Here is a 26,900-nt window from a genome sequence, read left to right as displayed (position 1 = left end):
ATTCCTGCCCACATGCATGTGTGCAGCTTTGAGCATGCACACAGCATTTATCAGTGACATTAATCGGCTGCATTGGCCAAAAAAAGCCAATAATGTTAATTTTCCTTTTATTGGTGCTGATCCGATATGTGACCGATATATAAGTGCATCTCTAATGAACAGTGTAGTGTCCTTCATGATTTGATTAAATCTGTTAACTTAATGGTGAACCATATTTAATTTTTAATTTAAATATATTCAAAGTAACTGATTTACATTGTTGACACAGGTATTCTGTTGCTGAATCTGACTGCAATTTAGCACTTGCACTAGATAAGAATTATACAAAGGCTTATGCCAGAAGAGGAGCTGCTCGCTTTGCTTTGAAAAATCTTCAGGGTGCCAAAGAAGGTTGGTGAGTTTTTTTGGATACATTCCTTAAAATGCAAGTAAGTGATTTATGTGCTTACTGATTAAAGCTTCCTTTTTGAGGATTTATTTTTATACTTTCTGATTTTATACTTGCTGAATTTTTAACTTCCATTTTCAAGAAATGATGAAAATGAAATCCAGATTGTTCTTCTATCAGCATGTAAAATAATAGCATCTGTCAAATGACTGTGACCTGGGAAACCAGAATCGAACCTTTTAGAGCACTATATTGAGCTTGCTATTCTAAGCCATTTAAAACATAAAGGACTTGGAATTACTGAACTTATTTGGATCTGCCTTCTCTACTTTAACTTCCCAGTTAAAGGCACAGTAGCTTAAAACTTGTCACCCGATATGGTATATAAAAATATGGAATTTTGATGTCTCCCTATCTTCTGGTTTTAGATTATCAAAAGGTTTTAGAATTGGATCCAAATAACTTTGAAGCGAAAAATGAACTGAGAAAAATAGATCAGGTAAGAAATAATGGCGGTTACTCGCATAGTCTAATAAACATATGTTAAACTAAAACACATAGCAGAGAAAGAAAATCGCATATACGGGTACTCTGATGCATAATATATGCATATAATATAATATATATTATTATATATGCATATAATACATTTGCGAAAGCCTGGCAGGAAAAATTATGCTGAAGGGAAACCAGCATGGGTTCATAGCAGGTAGATCATGCCCGACTAATCTAGTCTCTTTTTATGACCAGGTTACAAAACGCCTGGATGCAGGAGTAGGGGTTGATGTCATATACTTAGACTTTAGGAAGGCCTTCGGTATGGTATCCCACACTATACTGGTGAACAAGTTAAGAGGCTGTGACTTGGATGACTACACAGTCCGGTGGGTGGAGAATTGGCTAGAGGGTCGCACCCAGAGAGTCGTAGTGGATGGGTTGTTATCAACCTGGAAGGGTGTGGGCAGTGGAGTCCCGCAGGACTCGGTCCTAGGACCGATACTCTTCAATGTCTTCATCAGCGACTTGGACGAGGGAGTGAAGTGTACTCTGTCCAAGTTTGCGGATGACACAAAAATGTGGGGAGAAGTAGACACACCGGAGGGCAGGGAACAACTACAAGCAGACCTGGAGAGTCATAGTGGACTCCAAGATGAACATGAGTCGTCAGTGTGACAAAGCTAACTGCACTTTATCATGCATCAGCAGATGCATGACAAATAGATCCAAGGAGGTGATACTTCCCCTCTATGCAGCATTGGTCAGATCGCAGTTGGAGTACTGCATCCAGTTTTGGGCGCCATACTTCAAAAAAGATGTCGATAGACTTGAAAGGGTCCAGAGGAGGGCCTATGAGGAGAGACTGAGGGACCTGGACCTCTTCAGCCTCTGCAAGAGAAGGCTGAGAGGTGATCTTGTGTTCGCCTACAAATTCATTAGGGGGACGCAGCAAGGGATCGGAGATGCTCTGTTCACCAGGGCGCCTCTTGGGGTAGCAGGGAACAATGGTCACAAACTGACCGAGATCAGATTTAGGCTAGATATCAGGAAAAACTTCTTCATGGTAAGTAAGGATGGCCAATATTTGGAATGGGCTTCCAAGGGAGGTGGTGCCCTCCCCTACCTTTGGGGTCTTTAAGAGAAGACTGGATAGGCATTTGGCTGGGGTCATCTGACCCCAGTGCTCTTTCCTGCCTATGCAGGGGGTTGGACTTGATGAACTATTGAGGTCCCTTCCGACCCTAGAATCTATGAATCTATATACATAAAGTGGATAAATGCAAAATTTAATTGCATAACACACAACAAACAAGTGTGGATTGGAACAGTATATTCTCATAAATATGGTTACTTGCATATTGGTTAAGTGCATGACATCTTTCATCCCTTCTGTCTATTCTGTAATTTAATTGTTGGCTATTTACTTGCACCAGAAACAATGAAGAATAAGCTTTTGTCAATGAGCTTCTATTAGAAGCTTTGAAAATGACAGGAGGTAATAGCATTCCTAAGGGTCATGTCCCCTGACTTTAAAGACCTCTAATAGCAGCCCCAACTTAAAAGTGAGAAAGCTAGGCAGTTATGTGACTGCTGATAGCATGGCACCATGCGTTCTGGGTCCCTAATAAGCACTGCTTACAGCACTGTCAGTGCTGTGTCCCCAGACTGAGTAGCTCCCTCTCACTTTCGAAATTTCTAACAATCACTGTCCAGGGCAGCTATTGGAAGCCTTCAAAATGAAAGGAGTAATTCAGTTTCAGGACTGCTAATATCACAGCACTGACAGACCTTTTATTATTAAAAACAGTTTACATTGGGTTTGGATAAATGAATGCTCCAGGTAAGCGCATAGCCTTTTTCATTTCTAAAACTATGCATGTAAATAGAGGACATGGTACATCTCTTTATGTATGGAAGAGATGTATATGTTCTCTTGGCTACAGGGTAGTACTAGCTCATATAATCCTTACAGCTCTGCTTACAGGTGGGATTCAGAGATGCAATCATTCAGTGTGAATAGGGGGCTTAAATACTGCAAAAGGTCAAACATCCATGGCATCTTCACACATTTAGTGTAAAAGAGACAACACGTGTCTGAAATCTATATCTCTTTAGTGAGAGGCAAGTAGTTGGAATCATATAAAATTAGTGTTCAAAGGGACCTCAGGAGGTCATCTAGTCCAACTCCCCTAAAAGAAGGACCATCCATAGCTAGATCATCCCAGCCAAGGCTTTGTCTATCTGGGTCTTAGAAACCTCCAAGGATGGAGATTCCACAACCTCTGGGTAGCCTGTTTCAGTGCTTTACCCCCCTCCTATTGAGAACGTTCTTTCTAATACCGAACCTAATTTCCTTTGCTGCAACTTGAAACCATTGCTCCTTGTTCTGTCATCTGCTACAACTGAGAACAATCTAGCTCCGTCCTCTTTGGAACCACCGTTCAGGTAGTCGAAGACTATTATTAAATCTCCCCCCAGTCTTCTCCAAATTAAATAAATCCAGTTCCTTCAGCCTCTCTTCAGAAGTCATGTGCCCCAGACTTTTTGGGGATCTTTTATTGCATAGTTGGGAGAGATTCCTCAGGAAACCTTACACCCAAAAGCACGTATAATGTCTCTCCAGGCTACATAGTTGGTTCAATAAAAGCCATCACCCCAAAAAGGTCTTTCCCTCACATACTGGTATTTCCTGGTTCATCGTGGCTACAGCATCACTGCAGTGTACTACCTCCTTAGGTATAATTTTGGAAGCATTTGAAAGTTACTTTCAAAACCAATCCCCATTGCTATAAACTACATAATGAATTCTGTAAGTTTCTGATGTTAAGTCTTTTTGTTGTACAGGTACCATTGGTATTAGCTAGCATTGTGCTTTAGAAACCGGCATATCAGAATTAGAATTTACTGTACTGATAACTAAGTTTATATGTTTATATAACATACATATACACACATATATAGATATTAATAAAACCTAATGTGTTGCACAGAGAAAGTGTTCATAAAAAGTTTGAGCCCTTTTTAAAATCATTTTAACAGAAAAATTTCATTATATGCATTCAAACAATAACTAAGAGGTTTATATTAAAAAAGTAAAATGAAATAAAAGAATGCATCACTTAGATATCAGCAGAGAAACCATGATTTATTCTAATCAAAGAAAACTCGGTGCAGGAGAGGAGGGAACGGGTATTTCAGTTGAGTGATATTGCTAATGTTCTCCATTGCAGGCTGTAATGTCAAAAGACGATTCAAAACCAACAGAACATGAAGAAGTTGTCAAAAAGCATGAATTAACAGAACAAGAAAAGCAGCAAATTGAACAGCAGCAGCTCAAACAGAAGGCTATTGCAGAAAAGGACTTGGTAAATCGTGAAACCTTTACCTATAGGAGAAAAATTACATGAACTTATTTAATTTATAGGATGACTTACTTTTCAAATATGGAAAAATGCGAAGTGCACATTGTATCTTATTTAACTCTGTAGTCATTCATTTGCTTAGCTTTATAGGGTGCATTTATATTTAAGGGTGTGAAGCAGGGTTTAAACTGACTAAAATCTGTTGTTGACAGTTCCAGAAATTCAAAATCAGGATAATGCTTTGTTGTGCAAGCAGTTGTACCAATATAAAGATGATAAGTTTTGGAGTGAGAACCATTAGTCTAACCCCTGATCTTCCAGTGTGGTGCAGCTGCAAGGTCTAAGCAGGGAATGAGACTAGTAAACGAAGAAGGATGTAGGTAATGCCAACAGTTCATGGCTTCACTCTATTGACTTTTTTTTAAATGATCAAGAAGCAAAATAGACACCTGTGATGCCTACAGGCCACCCACCAAGTAATTTGTTTTGGTTTTGTTGTTTCTTGTAGATATTCATAAGAATTGGACCTTTATGGGATTTTCAGGAGAGAGAAATAATTTGTTACATTAATTGAGAGAAGGGCCTCTGCTTCAGGGCCAATGGGAAGAAAATAAGAATACGTTGTGGGATTAAGAGTTATCTTTGATTAAAGCGGTTTTAATTGAAGCAGTAATAGGTGGTGTAGATAGATAAAAAAAAAGATGCAGTTCTGAAGGGCCTTGAATGTGAAGATGGGAAACCTGAATGTGATTCCTGGAAAAGTAGGAGTCAGTAAGGACTAGGCTGGGTTAGGATATGGGGAGACCTTCATATGAAGATGCTAGAGAGATGTACTGAGTAGTAAGATTTAGATTCAGAGAGGTAGTCTTGTTATTTGTTAATGTAGCTGAAGGAGTTACGATAATCCAAAGTAAGTGCAGAGGCAGAAGTGTGTCTTTGTGGCAGGGGAATATATTTTCTAATGAGATACTAGAGGAATAAAAATGTTGGTGGACAGAGCTGTAGAAAGACAGGAGGAACATTGCACTGTCCTTGAAATAATCAGCTTGAAAAAGCAGCTAAGAGGCTGAGGAGGATGAGGGTGAAATAGAGATCCTGAGACAGCTTTAAATTAATTAGGGACTTTGTGAGCTGCTATGCAGCAGAAAGGAAGATTGGAAAGAGATCTAATAGGGTGGGTTTAATTTAAATCATGATTTACATCACTGGGCAGGGAAGCTTTGATTTAATCATTGTTTTCTACAAAAAGTGCGTTCTTGTTGGATATACTTTATTCATTTAATCTCTTGAAACTTTGCACCTTTAGAGGAAGGTAAGGGTGTGACTGTGTATACGCACTTGCAGAGAGACAGTAGGACTGTTGGGTGGGTAATCAGGTCTGTTCTCTCTCATCTCCATATACTGCTATTAACAAGGAGACGACAAATTCTCCCTATGCCTGAAGAAGGGCATTTGTGCCTGAAAGCTTGCAAAGAGCAAATTTTCCAACTATTTAGTTGGTCTGATAAGAGATCACTTCTATCCAAAGAATCTTGTCTGTTTGTAATCTCTGGAGACACAAATCCACACTTTGAGAACTGAAATTAAGTATCACAGAGATGCTTAATGAGTTCTAGACAGAGCACTAAGTCCCATTCGGTGGAGTGGTCCTTTAATCTTTACTAATCTATAGAGGAGCCTCTGGGAGCCCCATAAGATTGGGCCCTTAATATAGTCCATGGCCTGCTGTGACCTATTTATAAAACTTCTAAAAAGGTTATGTGAATATATAGTCTCAAATAGTATATCATTAGAAGTTATAATCGCTATTCCATGATAATATCTTTGAGCTTTAACATATCCTAAATTAAAACTATAAATGTTTACTTTTTTTTTTTAAGTATCTTAAAAAAAATAAGAAATATGATTAAATCAAAAACATCTTTAAAATAAAAAAATCCAATCTTTTTTATTTTAAAAAAATAATTGATTTTTATCCACCCTGACATCTAAAGATACCTAAATGTAAAGTGGAGGAACTTGAAGCATTGAGTTAAAAAATTAGGAATAAAATGGGAATGGGGAAATAAGTAAAGTTAGGAGTTACAGTAGTCTTTAAGGATAAGGAAAGCCATTGCCTGCTTATGCTGAACATGAGGAAAGTGAGAGGTTGAGAGGAAAAGTAAAAGAAGTGGTGAGGAATAGGTATCAGGAGATGAGTGCATGAGGTAATCATGGCAGAAATAAGAAATAAAGGAAAAGGAGCATAAGAAAGAAAACTTGAAGGCCTTGATCTTGAGTTTAAAATATAGGATTGATATTTGAGACAGATGAATTTAGACCTTGAGTCATTACATACCTTGGATAAGTCTCTCTCTCTCAATTTTCCTGTGCATCAGTTTCCCAGATATAAAAAGGAGTTAATAGTTTCTAGCGGTGTACCAGTACATTGGTCCATATTGTATAGGCATTGATAAAAGGAAAATTGACGTTATCGGCAATCGGCTTCTTTTGACTGATGTGGCCAATAATGTTGCCAATAAATGCTGTGTCCTTGCGTGCAGCCATAGCATGCATGCCGCCAGGAGTACATTCCGGCAGCTTGGAGAGTAGTGTCCGGCCAGTAAGTCTCTGGGGGGCAAAGGGGCATGGGGGGGTGGCAGAGGCAGGGTGGGGGCAGATTGAGGCCCCTGCAGTGAGGGAGGGAGTGGGGTTGAGGCTGGGTCCAAGGGCAGGAGTAGGCACTGCACAGTCAAGGAGAAACGAAGCCACAGCTCTTCCAGGGGGCAGGGAGGGAGGGGTGTGACAGAGGGCCCACTCAGGGCTGGATCCCAACATTGGCCCGGCCCTCTGTCTAGGACAGTCTGCTCTATCTTCCTGCCATGACTTGTTTAATAAGTTTCATGTAAATATGCAGGAGGCTGCCTATTTAATGCCCCGATGCCTAAGGTATTATATATGGCTCCAACCCTCCCTACACCATGTCCCATGCCTTTCAGATGGCATTGCAAATTGGTAACAGCTCCGGCCTGTGGCCAGGCTAAACTCTGCCCCTTGCTGGACCTCTAACATTCTACTCTCGTACTCTGCCCCCTCTCACAAGGCCTCATTCACACTGCCCCTCATTGGGTCACTCTCAACCTGCCATGGATCCGTGCAACCCCTTCAGGTCCACCTTGGGCCCTACCCTACATGGCCCTTCCAGCTGTCCTACTTGCATTCTGGCTGGCTGCCACACTGCCCTCCAGACCCTGTGGCCACTAGCCTTATGCCTCATGCTGGGCCTCAACCACTAGTCCTTCTCCAGGAAACTTGCTCATGATGTCACTCTTGTGGGGGTTTGGCCCACATGCAGCCCTTCAGGTTGCCTGAGCAATCTTACTCTACAAACCCCCTGGTGCAGCCCTTCAGGCCCACCTATGGAGACCCTACTCTACACCTCTCATGCACAGCCCTTCAAACATCACCATGAACCCTGCTCTGTGCAGGCCTCTACACATACTTCTGCCCCCTCACTGGCGCCCTTTTCTTCCCACTCACTGGGGCTCAGAGGTCTTACACCCCACGGGCTCAGGTGTCTACATATGTGCTTGATTCCACTGCCTGGCCCTGCTCTAAAATTATCCACTGGGAGTGGGAGCTGAGGTTATAAGGCTCCTCTACCCACTTTTCACTGGGGAGGCAACTGGTCTGCCATTTCTGGGGAACTACCCTACCACGTGTAGTCCCACCAGACCATCCTTCCCCAGCAGGTTGTAGTTTCCAGTCATGCCCCAGAAGCAGAAGCTTCCTACCATCCCCAGAGTTCCTGCCCTTACCTCCAAGGTGTTCAGAGCAGCTCCAGCTGGGCAGTGTTCTTTCCCCAGCTGTTTACAACAACTGCTGGCTCTGCCCTGAGGGCCTGAGCTAAAATAGAGGCCGCTCAGCCCTCTCCTCCAATCCCTTGGTCCTCCTGCAGAAATGTGACCGCTTCATCAGGGCTGGCCTGCACCTGCCGGCTGCCCTGCTGCCTGCTCTCAGCCTTTAAAGTGGCAGGTACCAAAGGAACTTTGCCACAGGGGGGCAGTTCCTGCTGCTGCATGCACCCCTGGGGGAGGCATAGGCCCTCCAGATCTGTGCACAGGGCAAGGGCAGGCTGCCCACTGTATGCTCAGGGCCAGCCAGGGGCTGCACCAGCCTCTTCCTGGCAGAGGGGGCTGGGCTTAGGCTGTGATCATGGTAGGTGGGGCGGGGCAGCTGGCCAGCAGAGAGGCGGGGCAGGTGGCAGCAGTGCTGGGGGGCTACTTTGAATTTTGGTGTGGCTGTAGCCCCCCCCTTTGGAATCCCCCTTCCCAGTGCTGCTGCCACCCACCCGGCCTGGCCCAAGTGCAGCCCGGGCCCAGCCCCCCAACTGGGAAGACACTGGCACAACCTCCATCCCCAAGTGTGCAGTGGCAGCCCACCCATACTCTGATCCAGGGGGCATATGCCCCTCCCATGCCTCCCCCAGGGTGTGCACAGCAGTGGGAGCTGCTCCCTCCCACCAGTGAGCCATGGCTCTGTTCTGTGACCCACCCTGCCCCAGCTGTGCAGTGCCTTCCCCAGCCCCACTCCCTCCCTCACCATGGGGGCTTTGATCTTCCCCCCACCCCTTTCCCCCAGCAGACTTACCAGCTAGATGCTGTTCTCCAAGCTGTTGGGCTGCACATCGGCAGTCAGATCAGTATCAGCCCAAAAAATCTTTATCGGTGCACCCCTAATAGTTTCCTACCATATAGTGGAGTTGTGAAGATAAGTAAAAAAAACTTGTGGGAAATATTTGGCTATTGAGGTGGTTCAGCGAATGCCTGACAGGGCTTTTAAGGATATAAAGTAGGAGAAGGCAGCTGCAGATAGTTGTACTGGAATAGGACTTTTTTTTTTTTTTTTACTTTGAATATATGTGAATACTTAAGGTATCAGAATCAGCTCTGCCTCCTTGCCATTGTTTGGGGTTCCAAGAAATTTGGAGAGTGCAGTCTTTGGAGCCAACTATTAAAGAAAGGACAGGCAGCTGAGTCAGTCGTTCTTTTCCCCCAGCTTGAGAGAGGCAGTTGGAAAGAAACTTTTTACTGCTTTAGGAGTAGAACTTAAACAATGGTCTCAACTTCATTTCTCTTTTTTTCAGGGTTTGGGAGGTGTATCCACAAATAGACTTACTAAATTTTATATCTTGAGGCCAGGAGTGCTAGCAATATTTTTCAAACTATTACTTAGAAAATGTATATGTGATTATGCAACTTTATTTGAAATAGACACAATAATTAGAGATGTTGGTTCTTGGATTCAAGACAAGGAATGACGCACTGATAAATTATTTTGTGGCCTGAAAAAGTTGTAACAGGTATTGGTATCTGGAATACAAGTAAGATTCTTTGACTGCTTTGGTAGACTCGGACTTCAAAGACTTATTTATGCTGAAATCCATCTGCTTGTATTTTTGTATGTGCTTGAGCGTCCGTCCTTCCTCCTTGCTTGTGTCTTACATTACACTATATATTAATGTTTAATCATATGGTCCCATTTTATTTGAAGTACCAGATTTAGCTTTAAGAAAGTTTATAATATCACCAGTGTAGTCTTGTAGCACAGAACAATAGAACGTTTGATTCATGTGCATTATTTTTTATGCTAGATTAATAATTACAAATATCCAGTGTATATTAGAACTTCTTTATTATCATATAATTATTCCAAAATGACAGGGTAATGGATATTTCAAAGAAGGGAAATATGAAGCAGCGATAGAATGCTATACACGGGGTATAACAGCAGATGGCACCAACGCAATTCTGCCAGCTAACAGAGCTATGGCCTATCTAAAGATTCAGAAGTAAGTGGTGGTCGGTGTACAATGCTGCTTTTCTATTCTTTGTAAACTGGAAAAAAATATATATCAGGGTTTCATTGAAAGTTGTCCTGCTACTGCCATCATTCTCACTCAATAGAAAATATAATTAAAATTACTCTCTCTTTATTATTCCTTTAATGCATGTGTGTAACCTCTTTATTTGATAATGAAAACATGTTGAAAGGGAGTACAAAGCAATTAGGTTAAAATTAGTGTGAAACTTGAATAGCTCTTTGAAAATTTGACTAAGTTTATATTATTTCTAAAATTCTATGCAGTTACTCTTCCCTTTTCCAAGGATCTCAACCATTGCTGTTTTAGTAGAAGAAAGAAAAAATATATTGTATGCAGAATAAAGGAGAACTATTTTTGATAAAGGAATTTTCTCTGACTTCAGACTTCTAAGTGGATTGTTATAAATAGCTAATAAAAGCAAAACAGTAACTACAGTAAAAGCTGTGTTAACTACCATGAGTGGAGGATGCAGTGTGCCGGTTATATAAAAATCCCAGTTACTTGAGGCAGGGGTTTTCAGCAAGATTGGGGGGGCAGGCAGGGGAGGGTGCAGACATTGGAGCAGTGGCAGCACAGGGTGGTGGGTGGCAGCGGTGGCTGCTGTGCGTGAGCTTCCCTCCCCCCACCCAATCCAGTTAATAGAAATGCCAGTTACTAAAATGCCAGTTAACACATTGCACGAAATGCGTTGTGGTACGTTTTCATTGAGTATTAACCAAAACCCCGCAGTTGTTAATCAACATGACATGTCTCTGGGATTTCATTTTTAAATAAAATGGGATAGTACTGGTTGACCATTTTTCATAGGTTCTTTCTATTTGACATGCATTCTATGTGGCTGTCAAAATGTTTTAAGTGCAAGACAAAATAAAAAAAAATCTTTAGAACAATGCAAAAAAGCTTTAGAAGTTTGTCAAGCAGCACTACTTTTGGGAGGGGAGAGAGAGTGGTGTTTTCAAAATACTTAGCAACTTAAATGTTTTCTTTAAAACAAAAACTAGAAATAAACTACTTTTGTAAATGTTCCAATTGAGACATTCATGCTTTAGGTGTAGATATGATGAAAAATGTGGCATAATGTCAATTAAAGCTAAAATATTGCAAACTAAGGGTCTAAAGTTAAACTCTTGAATTGGTATCTATTTACTAAATACAAGGGGCATGATTTTCAAGGGGCTGTCTACTTGGAATCTCCCACTGACATGACTGATATTGCTTAATTTTTAATCAAGACGTTTTATTTAGGTATCAAAATTCATATTTAAGGATTTAATTTTTAGCAGTCAGTATGAAGACTTTGGTTCAGTTTATTATAGAACTAAATAAACTTTACACACACACACACACACACACCTTCCTATAATTAATATAATCTTTCAAAATTTCTTTTCTGCTGAGATATGAAGAGGCAGAAGATGACTGTACTCAAGCTTTACTGTTAGATGCATCCTATTCCAAAGCTTTTGCCAGAAGAGGAACTGCTCGAGTAGCACTAGGAAAGCTAAGAGAAGCTATGCAAGGTGAGACCTTGAATGAAAGTAAATGTGATGGGTTAGGTACTACATGTAGATTTGCTCCCCACCTCTTCCATATTTGCTTCTTTAAATTTTCAATAAATATTAAAGCCAATTTGGAGTAGAACGTTTCTGCAATAAAATGCATGTAGTCTCTTAATTCTCTGCCTCCGTGCACACGCAACTGATTTTAAGTTAGAGTATTTTAAGTTAGACTGCATTTGAGTAATTTATGTGAAAATTAATTAAAGCAAGTCACAATTATTCAAGAATATGTACATTTTAAAGCTAGGAAATTTGGAAGTAAGGTTATATTTAAAGAAATTCATGAATGTTAAATTCATGAAACTTGCACTTAAATAATCCTGTCTTCTACTGATAAATATTTTGGTCTTGTTTAGTGTAAGTAACTTTTGCTGTTTGCAGTTCTTCTTTGGCTGAAAAAACCCCAACAAAACAGCTATTATCTCAAATCCCATTTGTTGTTTCCTTAAAAGTTTTACGGGTTTTTTTTAGATTTTGTTTTATATATACTTTTTATATTTCTCTCCCCTCTTCCCTCTCGCCCCTTTTCCTGGCCCCTCACCACAGAATAGTTGCAACAATTTGGATGCACTAACTGTGCTTTTCCTCTTAAGTTTAAGTGTAAAATTTTATTCATACTTAAGGGAGAAATTCTGATTTGCTACCTAACTGAAAAGTAGAATGGAAAATGAAAAAACAATCATGTTAAAAATAATTCCTGACAATTTTTAATTTGACATTTTGTGTTTATTATTTTTATTCAATTAGATTTTGAAACTGTTTTGAAGCTTGAACCTGGCAATAAGCAAGCAATAAGTGAACTAAGTAAAATACAGAACGTATGTATTCTTGTTAATAATTTTCTATTTTGTAACCATTATTTACAATATGATTTTTACTTTGTATCCATTAGTTTCATAGTTGGTAGGGTCGGAAGGGACCTGGGCAGATCATCAAGTCCGACCCCCTGCCATGGCAGGAAAAAGTACTGGGGTCAAACGACCACAGCAAGGTGTTCATCTAACCTCCTCTTAAAGACCCCAAGGGTAGGAGCCAGCACCACTTCTCTTGGAAGTTGGTTCCAGATCTTAGCCGCCCTGACTGTGAAGTAGATCCTCCTGATGTCTAGTCTGAATCTACCCTCTGCCAGCTTGTGACTGGTAGTTTTAGTCATGCCTGGTAGTGCTCGGGGGAACAGGGACTCCCCCAATGCCTGCTGGTCCCCCCTAACTAGTTTGTAACAGGCCACTAGATCCCCCCTCATCCTTCTGTTGTGGAGGCTGAACAGGTCTTAGCCTCTCCTCGTAATATTAGCCTCTCCTTAGTAATATTTAATAACTTAACTTGAAATTTTGATCACCTGAACACTTACCTTTAAGGAACTGGTTGAAAAAGGGCTATACACCCAACTGGAATGTCCTGGAACATCAGCAACAGAAATCCCAAACCTGGTGAAACCCATTGATAAACCTTTACATCTTAGATCAACTGTAAGTAGAAAATAATACTTGCAAAATGGTGTATGTGGAATAAAGTGTCATATCTCACCTGTTCTTATGTTGTAGATGATTCTGACATAGTTTTATGAGAATTCCTGAATTTACAAATGCCTGTCTCTCTTTTTTAACTTAATAAAATATGCTTTTTGCATTAGGTATATTCTTTTGATAAACTTTTTGTCTCCAGTTTTGAAGGCAAGAGTTTTTACAGCAGTTTGTACAAATGCAGAACATACAGATATTAAATGCACTTATTCTAATTTAGCAAATAATATTTTTCATTCCATTAGAACACATTTCAGACTAATTGTAATTTAAAATTTGATAATATCTTTTCAATTTAAGTATTGGATTAATCCAGATGTTATAGAAAGTATCCTTTTATCATTGTAAATTACAGTTCATTTTCACAGTAAAATGGTGTGTTGACTTCTTTTTTTAGCTCAAAAGCTATGTTGCTTGAATTTATTAAATCGGTGATCCTCAGCCTTTTTTAGACTTAAGGCACCTCACTTTTTTTTTTACTATAGAAAAATAATAGAGCAATTCTTCTTTTTGAATAACTCATTCTAACTTGTTACGGTCCTGTTCTTGATACTGTGGAGTCCTACTGACATGTCTGTGTTTATCTTGTGAATTATGTTTGCACACTTAACAGTGCTAATGCTGCATGGCACCCCGCGGCACCTTTGAAAGGATCTAAAGGCACCCTAAAGTACTGTGGCACCCTGTGTGAGAATCACCATACTAGATATAAAATAATTTGGCCTTCATAGTTCTATTATGATTAAACAAATAAAATTCGTAGTCCCATTCTGCTTTCTTTTCATTGTGCCAGCAGTGCAGAGTGTAGAAACCATCTGCAGGTAATTAGAACCAGGCAGGTAGGTCTTCTGGAGACTGGTAGCTGACATTTTAATTTAATCCAATGGTGAGACTAGATCTTAAATGTTGAGACCAGAAATATTTGTAGCTTTGAAAGCAGAACAAAGACTGGTCAAGTCTTATATTTTTGCTGCTTTCTCCATTAGTCAGAATACAGAATTTGATTGGCTGATTGCCTGATAGTATATAGGTTAGATCAGACATCAAAGGATAAAATATTTCACAAAATATTAGAAGTATAACGTAAAAGTATGAAACCAGAATAAAGAAAGTGAGCAAGTCTGAGGGAAGGATGCACCGTGATACAGAGTAGCTCTCAGTTGTTTAACAGCAGAATTATTACAAGTGGATTGCACTGAAAAGTTGGAGAAGGGATAGGGGTGTGGAGCAGTTAATCTTACCTCCCTTCCCCAAACTTTCAAAGCACCATGCTGTTGTCTTACCTTAGTTCTATAGGCAGGCTGACTACCATATTTACTTGAATATGAGACAAGACTTTTTCCCCCAATCAACATGGGGAAGGAGAGAGCCGCTTCTTTTACATTTGCATATAAGAAAACCTCATTAAATATGTTGTCTATCATTAAACTGCTACCAGTAGCAGCATGCGCTCAGTAATGGAAGCCAACTTTGAAGCTGATTAAATGCAGCCAGCACTGAACATGACTGTAAAACACGTGGCCCATATTGGGCAAACATATAATTTTGTCTTCCTTCTTTTGACCAGGGAGTCTCCCCCATAGAAAGCAAAGTCCTCCAGCCTGGGGTCAACCTCCATCTCCCGGAGGCGTTGCCAGAAATGTACTGCCCTCAGATCCTCTAGCGGGTGTGTGGGATGTTAGTTTCTGGATTCCTCATTGTTCAAACAAGAAGTCCAAAGTTATTCCTGTCTCCCCAGGGTGGCAATATAGAACACACACATGTTCCTTTGTTTGTCCATCACTTTTGTAACTTCTCTCATCCCAAATTGTCCAATCCTCTGTCTCTGTGCCAAGCATTCCTCTTATGGTGCACCAATCCCCTGGCACTGTCAGCCACATTCCTTATAGGGAAATTGCTGTCTTTTGCTCACCTAGTGCCCAGTCACAACACTCACATCTCCCAGTGCCACAGAAGGTGCTCTGTTCAATGTTGTTGCTTATTTCTGGGAAGACCTGGACAGTGTTTAGCATAACTCAGTTTGCCCGCTACACTGCCCTCTTCGCAACATCAGTGTAGCTCTCTATGTTCCGGATTTCCTGGGTGACCTCGGGCACCCAGAGTCCAAAACTAAGATTGCTGTCCCTGCTGCTGCAGGTCTTCCATTCTGGTAAGAACAGCCCCTCAATCCCACACTTGATCTTAGTCAACAAGAGCCCAGGAAACATACCTTTTATTTAAAAAAATAAATACATTTTTCGTGTTCCAAGCCAAATCAAGTGCAAATCCATGAGTCAGTCCAGAACCATAAGTGGCCCTACAACTGGCAAACATCCTCCACCCCCACCAAGGGCTTCAGATCTTTCCAACATCTTATGGCAGGCATCCTACATGCAGGCCCAAGCCCGGAGACTTGGGGTTCAGATGCCCCCAAGTTTTGCCAGCCCTCAGCCATATGGCTGCAGGGGCAAGCTAGGGAAGAGACTCCAATTTCTATAAAATGGGCTTTAAGCCCCAACACCTTGGTGGGTACTAAACCATGCCAGAAGACCCATCATCCTGGAGAGGGCTTACCTACCAAAAGGATAGGTTAGTGCAGCCCATCTGAATAAGATGTATGTTAGTGCCCGTTGCGCTTCACCCCCCTCAGCAGTGACCTTTTCTAGTCGGTGAGCCACAACATTGAATACATTTTAACTTCTTTGTTCCCACAGCTGAGCTGTACCTTTCTTTCTCCTTTCCAGTTATTCCTGTTTCTTCACCAGCATTAAATATCTGGTAAACCTCACCAAACGGGGCCCCAAACAGTTCACCCAGAATCCCTCTATCACTCTGTCGCATATGGTTAACATGGCCCTGCCCTCCAAGAGGTGAAGCTGGACCAGGTTGCCCTGTGCCTCATTTTCATACACATTTTTGGAGGATCCCAGGACTCATGACAAGAACAGAGAGTTCCAGTCATGCATGGGGTCTAATTAGCACAAAGATCCTTTGTAGGGGGTATCTGGAGTACACACATAGTGAGCAGGGCTGAGCTGTGGGGTCACCATGTCTTGAAAAAATAGACTGCTGGGGCCCAGCCCAATTAAGTATATTGTAGATTTTAAGCCTTTTGGCTTTGGACTAATATCATGTATAGTTGTAAGTAGGATGCCCGCCAAAGGTTTTGGAAACATCTGAAGCCCCAGGTGCAGGTGGAGGATGTTTGCCAGTAGTAGGGCGACTTATGGTTCTGGACTCTTGGATTTGGAGCTAGTTTTGGCTAATCTGGCCTCAGGTACAAATTAAATAAAAAAGAAAAGTTTGTACTGTATATAAGTAGGTACAAAAGAGTTGCTTAAAAGTGTGTTTAAGGAGTACCTGTCTTAAAACTTGCAGCAGTTTCAAGAAAGGCAAAATGCATTAATTCTGGATAAACTAAATCTGTGTGTATCTGGAGTAATATTATGCAAATTACTACAGATAAATTTATTTCAAGATCAGTGTTTTCAAATTTGCGCCTCACTTCCACATGCTCAGGGAAAGCAGGGTTTGACAGTAAGGGATGCAGATTGGGGGGAAAAGGCTGCAGAAGGAAGAAGTTGGGGGGTGGGGGGTGGCAGAGGGCAAGAGGGATACCTGACCCTTTAAATTAATTTTTTTTCCTTGCTATAGCAGTGGGAGGAGGACAGATTCAAGGCAAGCCTCCAATAATTAGATTTTATACCTGGAAAATTATAACAAATGTTATACATTTTCTATATGTAGAATCTAATTATTTGGGGGTTGTCTTATATTTAGGATCATCTTATATTTGAGTAAATGTGGTAGCTCTTCTCAGGTAGAGCTAACATGCCCAGGTGCAGTGCTGTACGCACATGGCTGTGCTGCTTTCGATCTGAAGTCAGTGTGTACAGAGCTAGTTCTGGTATCACTGGAACACATGCTAGTTGAACCACAAGTGAGGAAGGTTGTGAGGCTGTGCTGGTGGAGGAGTCAGACTGTGGGATTAGAAACATTTAAGAACCGGTGATCTAAGGTAGGGAAATGATAGCAGGAAGAAGAAAACTAAATGTAAGAGAATATTGATTTTCATTTTATGATGTTATAGCTGCATATTATAGTATAAAAAACAAATTCTCAGAACATATTTGTAAGGCATCATTTAGCCCCAGTCCACATCAAGTCATAGTTCTGGGATTTTTATCATTATTTACAGCTTTTGAAGCTTTGCTTGGAATGAAGTAGAATGTGTTACTGATTTTAGATATATTTGTCCTGTTTAGAAACCTTTGAGAAGGATAGTCATTGAAGAAGTTGATGATAGTGATAGTGATTTACCTAATACTACTTCTGTAGTCAGTAATCGGATTAACTCTACATGTGTAGAAACAACAAAGAGTTCAAACCAAGATGATCTCTTAACCACAACTGATACTCCAAAAGCAAAACAGCTGAAAATAGAAGAAATTAGTGATACACCAGCCATCCAGTGAGTATAACAACTTGTTAGTAGTCTCACATTTGATAATTATACATGGGTAACCTTCCTTTTTGAATGTATACTTGCTTTTTTTTTGCCTGTGACTGAGTAACTTATTAGAGCCTCTACTCAGAGGTAGTCATAATTGAAATTTGACAGTTTAACTCCTTTCCTGTTAGTGAGTAATCTGTGTACAATCATTGGAATTTGCTTGCCAGTACATTATAAAAGGCAGTATGGGCTGGAGGTACCTGAACTAGCTCTAAAACCAGAAACAGCATTGCCCTGTTAGCACAATGCTGCAGCCTGCCCTATAAGCTTAACCTCTAGCAGAACCAATTATTCTCAGTGGAGATTGTACTAATGTGGTTATAGTTTCATAGTTTCATAGTTTTAGGGTCGGAAGGGACCTAATAGATCTTCTAGCCCGACCCCCCGCCAGGGCGGGAGAACAACAAAAAACCCTAAAAACAAAAACGGGACTCAAATGAGTCCAGCCAGGTAGGCATCCAGCCTCTTCTTAAAGACCCCCAGGGTAGGGGCCAGCACCACCTCCCTTGGAAGTTGGTTCCAGCTCCTAGCCGCCCTAACTGTGAAGTAGTTTTTTCGGATGTCCAATCTGTACCTCCTTTCCATCAACTTGTGCCCATTACTCCTTGTTATGCCAGCTGGGGCTAGGGGACATAATGCTTCCGGTTCTAGAACTGGTATATGCAGAGCTAACTTGTCTATCTCTGCATGGTGCTTTTTGGGTCATGTAGAGTTGGTACAACAGCTAGCACATTCATTGCTAGCTTGGAGTGTCTTTGCACAGTCAGGCACCCTGTGTGACCTAGGCTGCAAACAGACATTGCCCTTGCCATGCCAGAAAAATTTGCATGGCGGCATAAAACCTGAGCAAACAGACATCCCTGTTCCTTACTGAACCTCAAATGTCCAATAATGGCGGCATGAACAATTTCTAGTAAGAGTTTATGCAGCTTTATCAGGAGAAAAATCTATTTGCTTACGGTACAATTTCCAGGCAGCCCAGGGATGCCTGTGTTCTCCAGCTGCCCCAGGCAGGCGCTTTCCAGGTTTCAGGAACCCAAACCTGCAGAACAGTGGCCGATGGCAACCTGAGGGTGGCTTGGGTCCCATGCATTGGAGTCAGGAACCCAGGGCTGTTGTCCTGCAGTACCAGACCCCCAAAGTCCTGGGAGTAGCAGAGGCCCAATCCTGCAAGACAACAGCCCTGGATAATGTCTGTCTTTACTAGTCAGTCTGATCAACTGTACCAGGACAGATACCAACACAGCTGGTTCTGCCACAAAAACAACACCTGGTTGTAGCCCTAGTGATTCAAGGGGAAATGTGAGCCTTTGAGATTCAGGTTGACAAACAAACTTCTTTAATTTTTTTTTCTCAGGTGTATCTGAGAAGTTTATATGCAATATGTTTCATTTTCTCCATTTTAACTGAGTGATGGGTTCTAGGTAAGGTTCTGAAGTGCTGGGTTTCTCCTTAGCACAGCTGGAGAAAGAAAGGGACCTAACAAAGATATTGCTGTCTTTTTTTTTTTAAACCACTGTTTCTCCAGTTATGGAAGCAGCTGGTAGTTTCAGGTCTATTCAAATTTCAGTTTACAGCTAAGAACTCTGGAAAGGGTTGCATGTTGACTAGACTGTTTGCTGGAATATCTCCAGAACTGGCTGTAGGCAAGACTGGGTGGCAGAGAACCAGCTATCCATACCAGCTTTATTCCACCCACGTGCTGAGACTTCCAGATTGGCTGTTCAAGACAGCTTTTGATTGGCTTTGCCTCGTGAACATATGTTAGTACGATGACAATACTGCTTCTCCTTTCTTACGTTATTTAACTGCCAGGAAGATTTTTTGTGAACTTTTTTCCTCTCTAGAAGAGCCAAATGAATTTAGTAGGCAGTGTTTAAGACCCAAGTGTGTTGTTATGGCCATGGTTTAACCTCTGAAAATAAGCTGATTGAAATGACAGATACATTGTAGGATAACAAATGACTACATTGTAATCAGTGTTGAAAATGTTTTACATTTGAAAGGCCTATTGTTTTGTATTATGAAATTGCCAAGCAAGTTATTTTTTTGTGCAGCTGTGGGAGGTGCCAGTGTATTTTCAATGGTAGAAGATTCTGTTGTAAACATTTTAAGTTATTTCTGGAAACAGCACAGATGTAGCATGCTTAACACACATCTGTAGACCAGGAATATCATGTTTTAACAAATTACTTGCAGAACTATTTTCTTTGTTTGTTTATTTAGAATAAACATATTAAGTATTTTCAGTTTTGCTTTTACTGTACAGTTTTGGGAATGTTTTCTTTACTATCTCTTTGCAGACTTGTTAATGAGGTGAAAGAAATTACATCACCTCCACCTCAGTTTTTCAATCTCAAAAACCACATAGAAAAGGAAAATGAAACATTACCTCCTATATCCACATCTCCTGTTCCTGCAATCCCAGCAAATTCATTTCAGCTCGAATCTGATTTCAGAAAATTGAAAGGCTGTCCAGATAAGATGTACTTGTACCTTAAGGTAAGAGAAGAATTCTTTGAGTACAATGGTACTTGAAGGAATAGCCCATATTTATGTTGGTAGAATGAGCAATCAACGTCTTGAGTGACTTGTTTTTGTAGAAGTTAGAATACTTTTATTTTAAATTCTGTTTTCACAGTTCAGAGTGCTTTGGACTCCATGTGAAACTTATTTCCATTCTAAGTTTAACTGTTTCATTTGACATTTTTGGTGTAGTGTGGAAGAATTTTATTTTTTATCCTTCTCTTCTAATTAAGCCTTAGTTGTGTAAATACATTCAATGTGAATTACTGCAGTTCAAGTAAATTACTCATATATATATATTTGTAGTCTCAGGATGGCAGTAGGAAGAGTGGATCTAGGGTTTATAAAAGAGGTGTGCAATCGCACAGTGGGGTATCCAAGTCATTTGGCTTTGTAGACCAGATCCAGACCATGGGGCTTCTTGCAGGCCAGATGACACCTTTGGCAGCAGCTTGTCATTGTGGCTGCTGGAGCTGCTATGTTGACTTAGATCTGAAACCCAGGTATTAAACATCACAGTAACTCACACCTTTCTGACTCCCAGCCCACTTATCCCCTGCTACTGATTTTAGTTGTCAGTGGTAACTGAAAGTCTGTCCTTGAACAGTGCTAAGGAATACCAGCATTCTCATTCTTAGTTTAGCTGGGCATACATTTAAATGTGTTTTAGTGGTTTGTTTTTTTTTACACAAAAAAAAGTGTAGGTGTTTTGTATTTAAAAGAGGATGTTTAACAATTATGTATCTTGAAAAAAGTTAAACTAAAACAGGATTAGGCAGACAGATGTATACTAGTTAAGATGTTCTTGTTTTGTTTGCTTGCAGCAGTATCTATGATGTGGTAGGCACTAAAAAATATTTGAGAGAAATGGATCTTGCTGGAAGAGCTTTATATTTATTCTAATTCTTACAATTGCTTTATACTTTATTCCTCTAAATAACTGTATGTTTTTCTTCCAAAGCAAATAGAGCCTTCGCTTTATCCAAAACTGTTCCAGAAATCATTAGATCCAGATGTATTTAACCAGATTTTGAAAATTCTGCATGATTTTTACATTGAGTAAGTTCAATTCCTCCCTCATTCTCCTAGCAATTTATATTGCTTACTATTTATAGGTATTAACCACACTATAGCATGTAGTACCAGTTTACTAGGGCATGGTTATCGAAATGGTTTAAATAATTATTTTTCAAGAAACTAAAAGCATGTTTCAGAAAGACTAGAAAATGAAGACTAAGAATGAAAATAGACAATGAAATAAAAAGCTTTTGTGACTAATTTTAAGTTCTATCAGTAAGGAGCCATACCATATGAAATTACATTTTTGTCTGATGTTTATTGGACCGAAAACTGCACATTTGTACCCGTCACATTTCATGAGTATGAGCTAAATTACTTTATGGGCCCCTTGTGATGTGTACGATGTTTTGGAATTCAGTTTATTTCCTTTTTAATCATACTGTGATCTGCACAGAACACTTGATTGTAGCAATTATGCAAATTTAGGAATGGACATGTTAACAGCTAAGTACTTATCTATCGGGAATTTAACATTTTTTGCATGTTAAATAATCTGACACTCCCCTAAATTACTGTGGCCCCAGGTCACAAACTTTTAAAACTAGGCATTTTGTTCTCCTATATAGAAAAGCAAGTGAAAACTAAATGAGATTGCAGGAGGCAGGGCAGGGGGAAGAGTTCAATAGCAAAAATATGGCCTAAACCAACAATAAATGATGTGAGAAATTGTTCCACAAAAGGAGTCGTGTCCTTCATTCAGTGGAACTGCCTGTAAAACAGCTATTGTATAGACCTGATGAGGCAGAGAATTAAAATCAGTGTGTAAAGGATGAGAAAGAAAAGATGGTCTAAAGGAAAATAGAATCTGTAGGCAGTATTGTTGTTGAAGGAGGAAGTATATGTAAGCACCTTTTATGGCCAAAAATCTTATAAAACAAAATCAAAATCATGGGATTTTCCTTACAATTGGTAATGACTGCAACCATGCAGGCTAAGTACAGACAGTCAGAAAGCTCCAGGCTGAATCCGTTCAATCTTTGTAGGTTTCTCTAAACTGCGTAGATTGAACCAGTAAGCAGATGAACTCACATTCACTTTTGAAGCCAGAAAGGCAGCCAGACTTCTGCAATGGCCTATACCAGTAGCCAGGGGGCTACAGAGCATGTCCCCCAGCCTGCTGACCGTTACCAAAGGCATCCAAATGCAGCCAAGCAGGCTCATCTTTGATTGGCTGCAAACCCTAGTGTGCCCCGCTCCCCTGGGGATCTGGGACAGAAGTTCCATTAACCAGTTTCATCTCAGTCATTTAAATCTGATACTGCATCCAACCAGGTTTGTCTTAAATCAGTTTCTGATCATTTAAACTGGTTTATTTTTATATTTACTGGATCATTTAAACTTCTGCACCTAGCCACAGTCAGCTCACTGTTCATATAACTGCACTCATACTGGCAGATGGTTACCATACACCTTTTTCCTACTGCTAGAATAGCCTGGATTTACAAATTATATAGCTCATTTTAGTAGATGTCAGTAGCAGCAAATCATATTCTTTTCTTCCCAAGAAGGCACCATAATTAACACTTCTTATCCTAACATGAGTGTCTTAGCAAAGCTGTAGCTAGTATTTTAAGTGAAGTTACACATTGCTTCCTTTCTTTGGTTGAAAAGAAAAGCAGCTTGATTTTTCTTTTCAATTTTGAGTGAAGAATGACCTCTCAAAGATGCTTACTTCAGAAAGATTCACAGAGAAAACTGCCACCAGTGTTTTGGGTAGTGAAATTCAGAAACCCATGACAGAGTGTATAACTTATGCATAATCATTTTCTTTTAAACTGTAACAAGATCAGGTCCTCAACTTCTATCCATCTGTCCTTTGTATACCTTCGCTCTTATTCTCTACCACCAGTGCTTATATACAAAGTAGTTTTTTACAGTTATCTGGTCTTGTAATTTGACAGACCTTGTCACTTTTGAATCTTTCTGATCAAGAGTAACTTTTATGTATTTAATAATCCATCTGTTATTTTAGGAAAGAAGAGCCATCCATCACACTTGACATTCTCCAGCGGCTGTCTGAATTAAAAAGATTTGATATGGCAGTGATGTTTATGTCAGACTCTGAGAAAAAAAGTAAGTACAGTAAAGGATTGTTTTTGTCAAAGTTGAACCCTTATTGTAGAATCTAATAACAAAAGCAGAGACACTAGTACAGAAGATCAGTTTTATTAGGCAACCTCCTGTCTAGTGAAATTCCATTCAGCGATTCCTAATCCTAAATTAATTCTGCTCTACCTTTGTTTAGGACATAATCACCTTTTAAGCAACCATTTTTACAATATGCTGCACTTAAGACAAGTTTGTTTATACAATGAATTGCTTTTGAATTTATTTAAACAAAAAAGGTTAATGTGTAGATGTCTGCTCCTCTTCCCATTGCTGTTTGGGTTTGTTTGTTTTTTTTACATTAAATAGTCATTGGATAAATTGTATAAGCAACTTTGGAAGCTGAGGACAGAGGCTAAAACCAAACTTTTCCTTCTTCCCCAGGCAGTATGCACATCACTGGGCTAGTGTCAGGCTCCTTCTTGTTTTTTCCCTTTGCCCCCTCATCTTTTTCCCTCTTGACTCCTCAATGGGTCAGCTTCAAGATGAGGATGAAAGAAGAATTTGGTTCTGCCTAGCCCATGGTCTGGTACTTGAGCACTCTCCTAGGAAGTGGAAGATATGGGTTAAAATCCCCAAAAGTTTGAACCCAAGTGTCCCACTCCCTAGTTCCTTGACCACTAGGAGGTTGTGCTAAAAGGTGAATGGACCTTCCATCTTTGCACAGAGCAGATTAAGACCCCAAAATTGCATAAGTGCCCCTTACTGCAACTTCATGCATCCTAAATAGGATCTAGCCTCAGTATTTAACATCTTAATATCCAAAATAACCATGAGGCTTTATTCTGGTTATTACAACTAACTTTTTCATTGTTCAAAACATTTTTACTGTTAAATATACTCCAAGTGTTGTGACAACTGCAGCTGAAACACAAAGCAGTTGTACTTAGTAATCAGATTGGGGAAGAAACCTTCACAATCTTGGAGATACTTAGCTACTACTTTGAATATGAAGTATAGCTTTAAATATTACTTATTACTGTAATATCAAAGCCGTAAAAGCTTGATTTGGAATAGTTTAGAGCAGGGGCAGGCAAAATACGGCCCACCAGGCCATTCTATCCAGCCTGCGGAGCCCCTAAAAAATTTAGTAAAATAATATTTATTTGCCCCGACTCCCTGTCAAAGCTGGCTGGAGCCAGGGGCAGTAGGACCCAGAGGGAGCCCTCAGCAGGCTTGAGCAGCCCAGCCCTGTCCACATCCAGTCAGTTCCCTGCTTTCCTGCCCCCGCCCTGTTCTAGCACCATGTGACTGTGGCTCCCAGCTGCATCCCTAGAGCATGGGACCCTGCTGGTAGGGGTGTGTATGTGTGTGCGCGCACATGTCTGCAGGCACAGGGGCAGAGTGTGTGTGTGTTCATAGGGTGAGTCCACATGCACACCCCTCCATACACATGTACCTGTGCCTCCCCTTGCACTGTCATACACAAACCCCAGCCATCCTCCCCCCATACCCACCCACACCCCACATACCCATAGCCCCCACAAACCTGTACCCATCCCCCCACAATATACAAAAATAAGACTTCATTTTAAGCTATTGTGCAGTCACCTCTGTGTACCCTACAAAAACACATGTAAATCGGAACAAAATATTTTTTGAAATCAAATTAATGAATGTTGTAGATGATCACTTTTTAGAATATAATTTGGTATTTTTCTGGTTCTGAGATAGCAAGACCCCTTGCTGAAAGGAGTACTTCAGGGGGCAAGGGGAGGAACTTCTGGTGGCAAAGGTCAGGGGTGGGACTTCTGGTCACAGTATGATGACCAGGGGGCAGGGCAGCCCCATGCGGCCCTTGACCACTTGCCAAAACTCAGTAAGCAGCCCTCTGCCTGAAATAATTGCCCGCCCCTGGTTTAGAGGGCTGTGTTAGGGACCTGGGCTTATCATTATAGTTAGTAGCACCATCACAATTTGGAGCCACTTCTTGACAGCTGTAATTTTGTACCATTAGCATAGGATTTGTAACATATCCTATACCTAGTGGATGGTTGCTGCAGTGAAGCAGAGCTCTTCCCTATCCCAGACTTGAGTGTTATTATACCTATTATATTTTTACATCTTAACAAAAATAAAAGTATGTTTGAATAAAATTTCCTTCTTAGAGGCACTTGTTTTCAGTTTTTTTTAGTTCTGTTAACTGTTATTTGGCTTGTTTTTGTAATCTTTTTTTAGTATATTTTCTCTCTCATATTTTGTATACATCTTTATTTTGTGCCAGTTTTGTCATCTGATGCAAACTTATTACCTTCTGTATTTAATGGCATGGAGCGGAAAACAGTGTCTGCATTGCTTATTTTCTGTCATCAACAATTAGGTTTTGGCCGACTACTTGTTGTAGGACTGTTCACTGCATGATGTACTGTTTCAAACAAAGTTCTTAGCTACTACTGTTAGGTGTTTCTCTTTCAGTTTATGAGAATATTTAATTTTAGAAGCACTATTTCAGATCTAGAATTCAAACCTCATCCCTCAAAACTACTGTTTTAAGAGTGATTTGGCTATTAACCTTTAGCCCATGAGTTACAAAGTAGGAAGTCTGAAAAATAGAAGGTCATGTTAATTCTTTTTTCTTCATTACAGCTGCACATGTATTGTTCAGTCACTTGAACCAGTCAGGATTGAAGGATAATTCTGTTGAAGAACTGAAGAAGAAATACGGTCTTGGCTATTAATAGGCTTACTAATGTTACATATTTGTATATGTAGTTTAGAGTAATTCTCCACGTTTTTTTGTGAGCACCCATGTAGAAATTGGTGGGGAGTTGCATCCATAAAGACTCGAGTTGTGTTTTATAATAAAATCCTTAAACCTGCTTTAGCCAAATGGCAAGTGCCTGAAGAGGATAATGACCTGGGTCCTGATTCTGCAATTATGTCTTCTTGTTGACCTTTCACCCATACAGGAATCCATTGGCTTCACTGGGACTGCCCAACAGAAGGGTCTGCTTGTATGGATGGTCTTTCACAATCAGGGCCATCAACTGAGTTGTTGCTGAAAAATGCATTTGTTATTTATAAACGTGTCCCTTTTTGTAAGAATCAAATGATTTTTTGATTATTATTAAAGATCAGCATGAGTTAATTTCAAAAATATACTAAATGCTTAATTGACGTTACCAACAATGTTGACATTCTTTAACAAATTCTTAGATCTATAACATTTTTCTCAAAGATGAGCTATTAGTATCTCAGTATTTCTGTGAGGTATGTATTTACAGAAGTGTGTATTTTCACTAATGCTATGTGGCAAATATGATTTTCAGTCTGCTTAGCATCTGAGGACCAGCAAATGCCAAAGCTATCTTTTTGATGATCTCAAAGGCTTAGTTTCAGGAACCAACAACCAGGGTGCTACCAGTGAATCTCAGCTGGTGTAGCAAAACAGAAGGAAATACTCTCAAATGAGCAATTCCTACACAACATAAAGATTTTAAAGACATTAGCACTTTGATTTGCATATGAAGCTGAATATGTACATGGGGGAGCTCCCAATCTTT

General features: G+C 40.2%; 1 protein-coding gene across 3 annotated transcripts in view; it reads left to right on the top strand.

Annotated features, from left to right (window-relative positions):
* Positions 1 to 26,512, top strand: part of RPAP3 (RNA polymerase II associated protein 3) — a 31,013-nt gene extending 4,501 nt beyond the window's left edge. The window contains exons 3-15 of one of the 3 annotated variants that reach the window (XR_003094973.1): positions 269 to 390; positions 817 to 887; positions 4,117 to 4,251; positions 9,951 to 10,078; positions 11,510 to 11,631; positions 12,418 to 12,488; positions 13,029 to 13,139; positions 17,438 to 17,643; positions 19,989 to 20,187; positions 21,173 to 21,270; positions 23,264 to 23,364; positions 23,782 to 24,037; positions 25,984 to 26,512. Coding sequence is in view for 1 of the 3 variants with exons in the window: in XM_014521886.2 (XP_014377372.1) it covers positions 269 to 390; positions 817 to 887; positions 4,117 to 4,251; positions 9,951 to 10,078; positions 11,510 to 11,631; positions 12,418 to 12,488; positions 13,029 to 13,139; positions 17,438 to 17,643; positions 19,989 to 20,187; positions 21,173 to 21,270; positions 23,264 to 23,364; positions 25,984 to 26,075 (1,456 nt within the window). In the remaining 2 variants the exon portion in view is untranslated. Of the gene's footprint in view, positions 1 to 268; positions 395 to 816; positions 888 to 4,116; positions 4,252 to 9,950; positions 10,079 to 11,509; positions 11,632 to 12,417; positions 12,489 to 13,028; positions 13,140 to 17,437; positions 17,644 to 19,988; positions 20,188 to 21,172; positions 21,271 to 23,263; positions 23,365 to 23,781; positions 24,038 to 25,983 lie in introns of those variants that run through there. The other 2 variants (XR_003094974.1, XM_014521886.2) reach the window with 2 other exon arrangements.
* Positions 26,513 to 26,900: the final 388 nt, after the last annotated feature.

This window comes from Alligator sinensis, unplaced genomic scaffold (genome assembly GCF_000455745.1).
Source record: "Alligator sinensis unplaced genomic scaffold, ASM45574v1 scaffold147_1, whole genome shotgun sequence".
NCBI classification, from domain to species: Eukaryota; Metazoa; Chordata; order Crocodylia; family Alligatoridae; genus Alligator; species Alligator sinensis.
The sequence above is the reverse complement of the archived record's forward strand: the minus strand, read 5'-3'. Positions and strand labels throughout refer to the sequence as shown.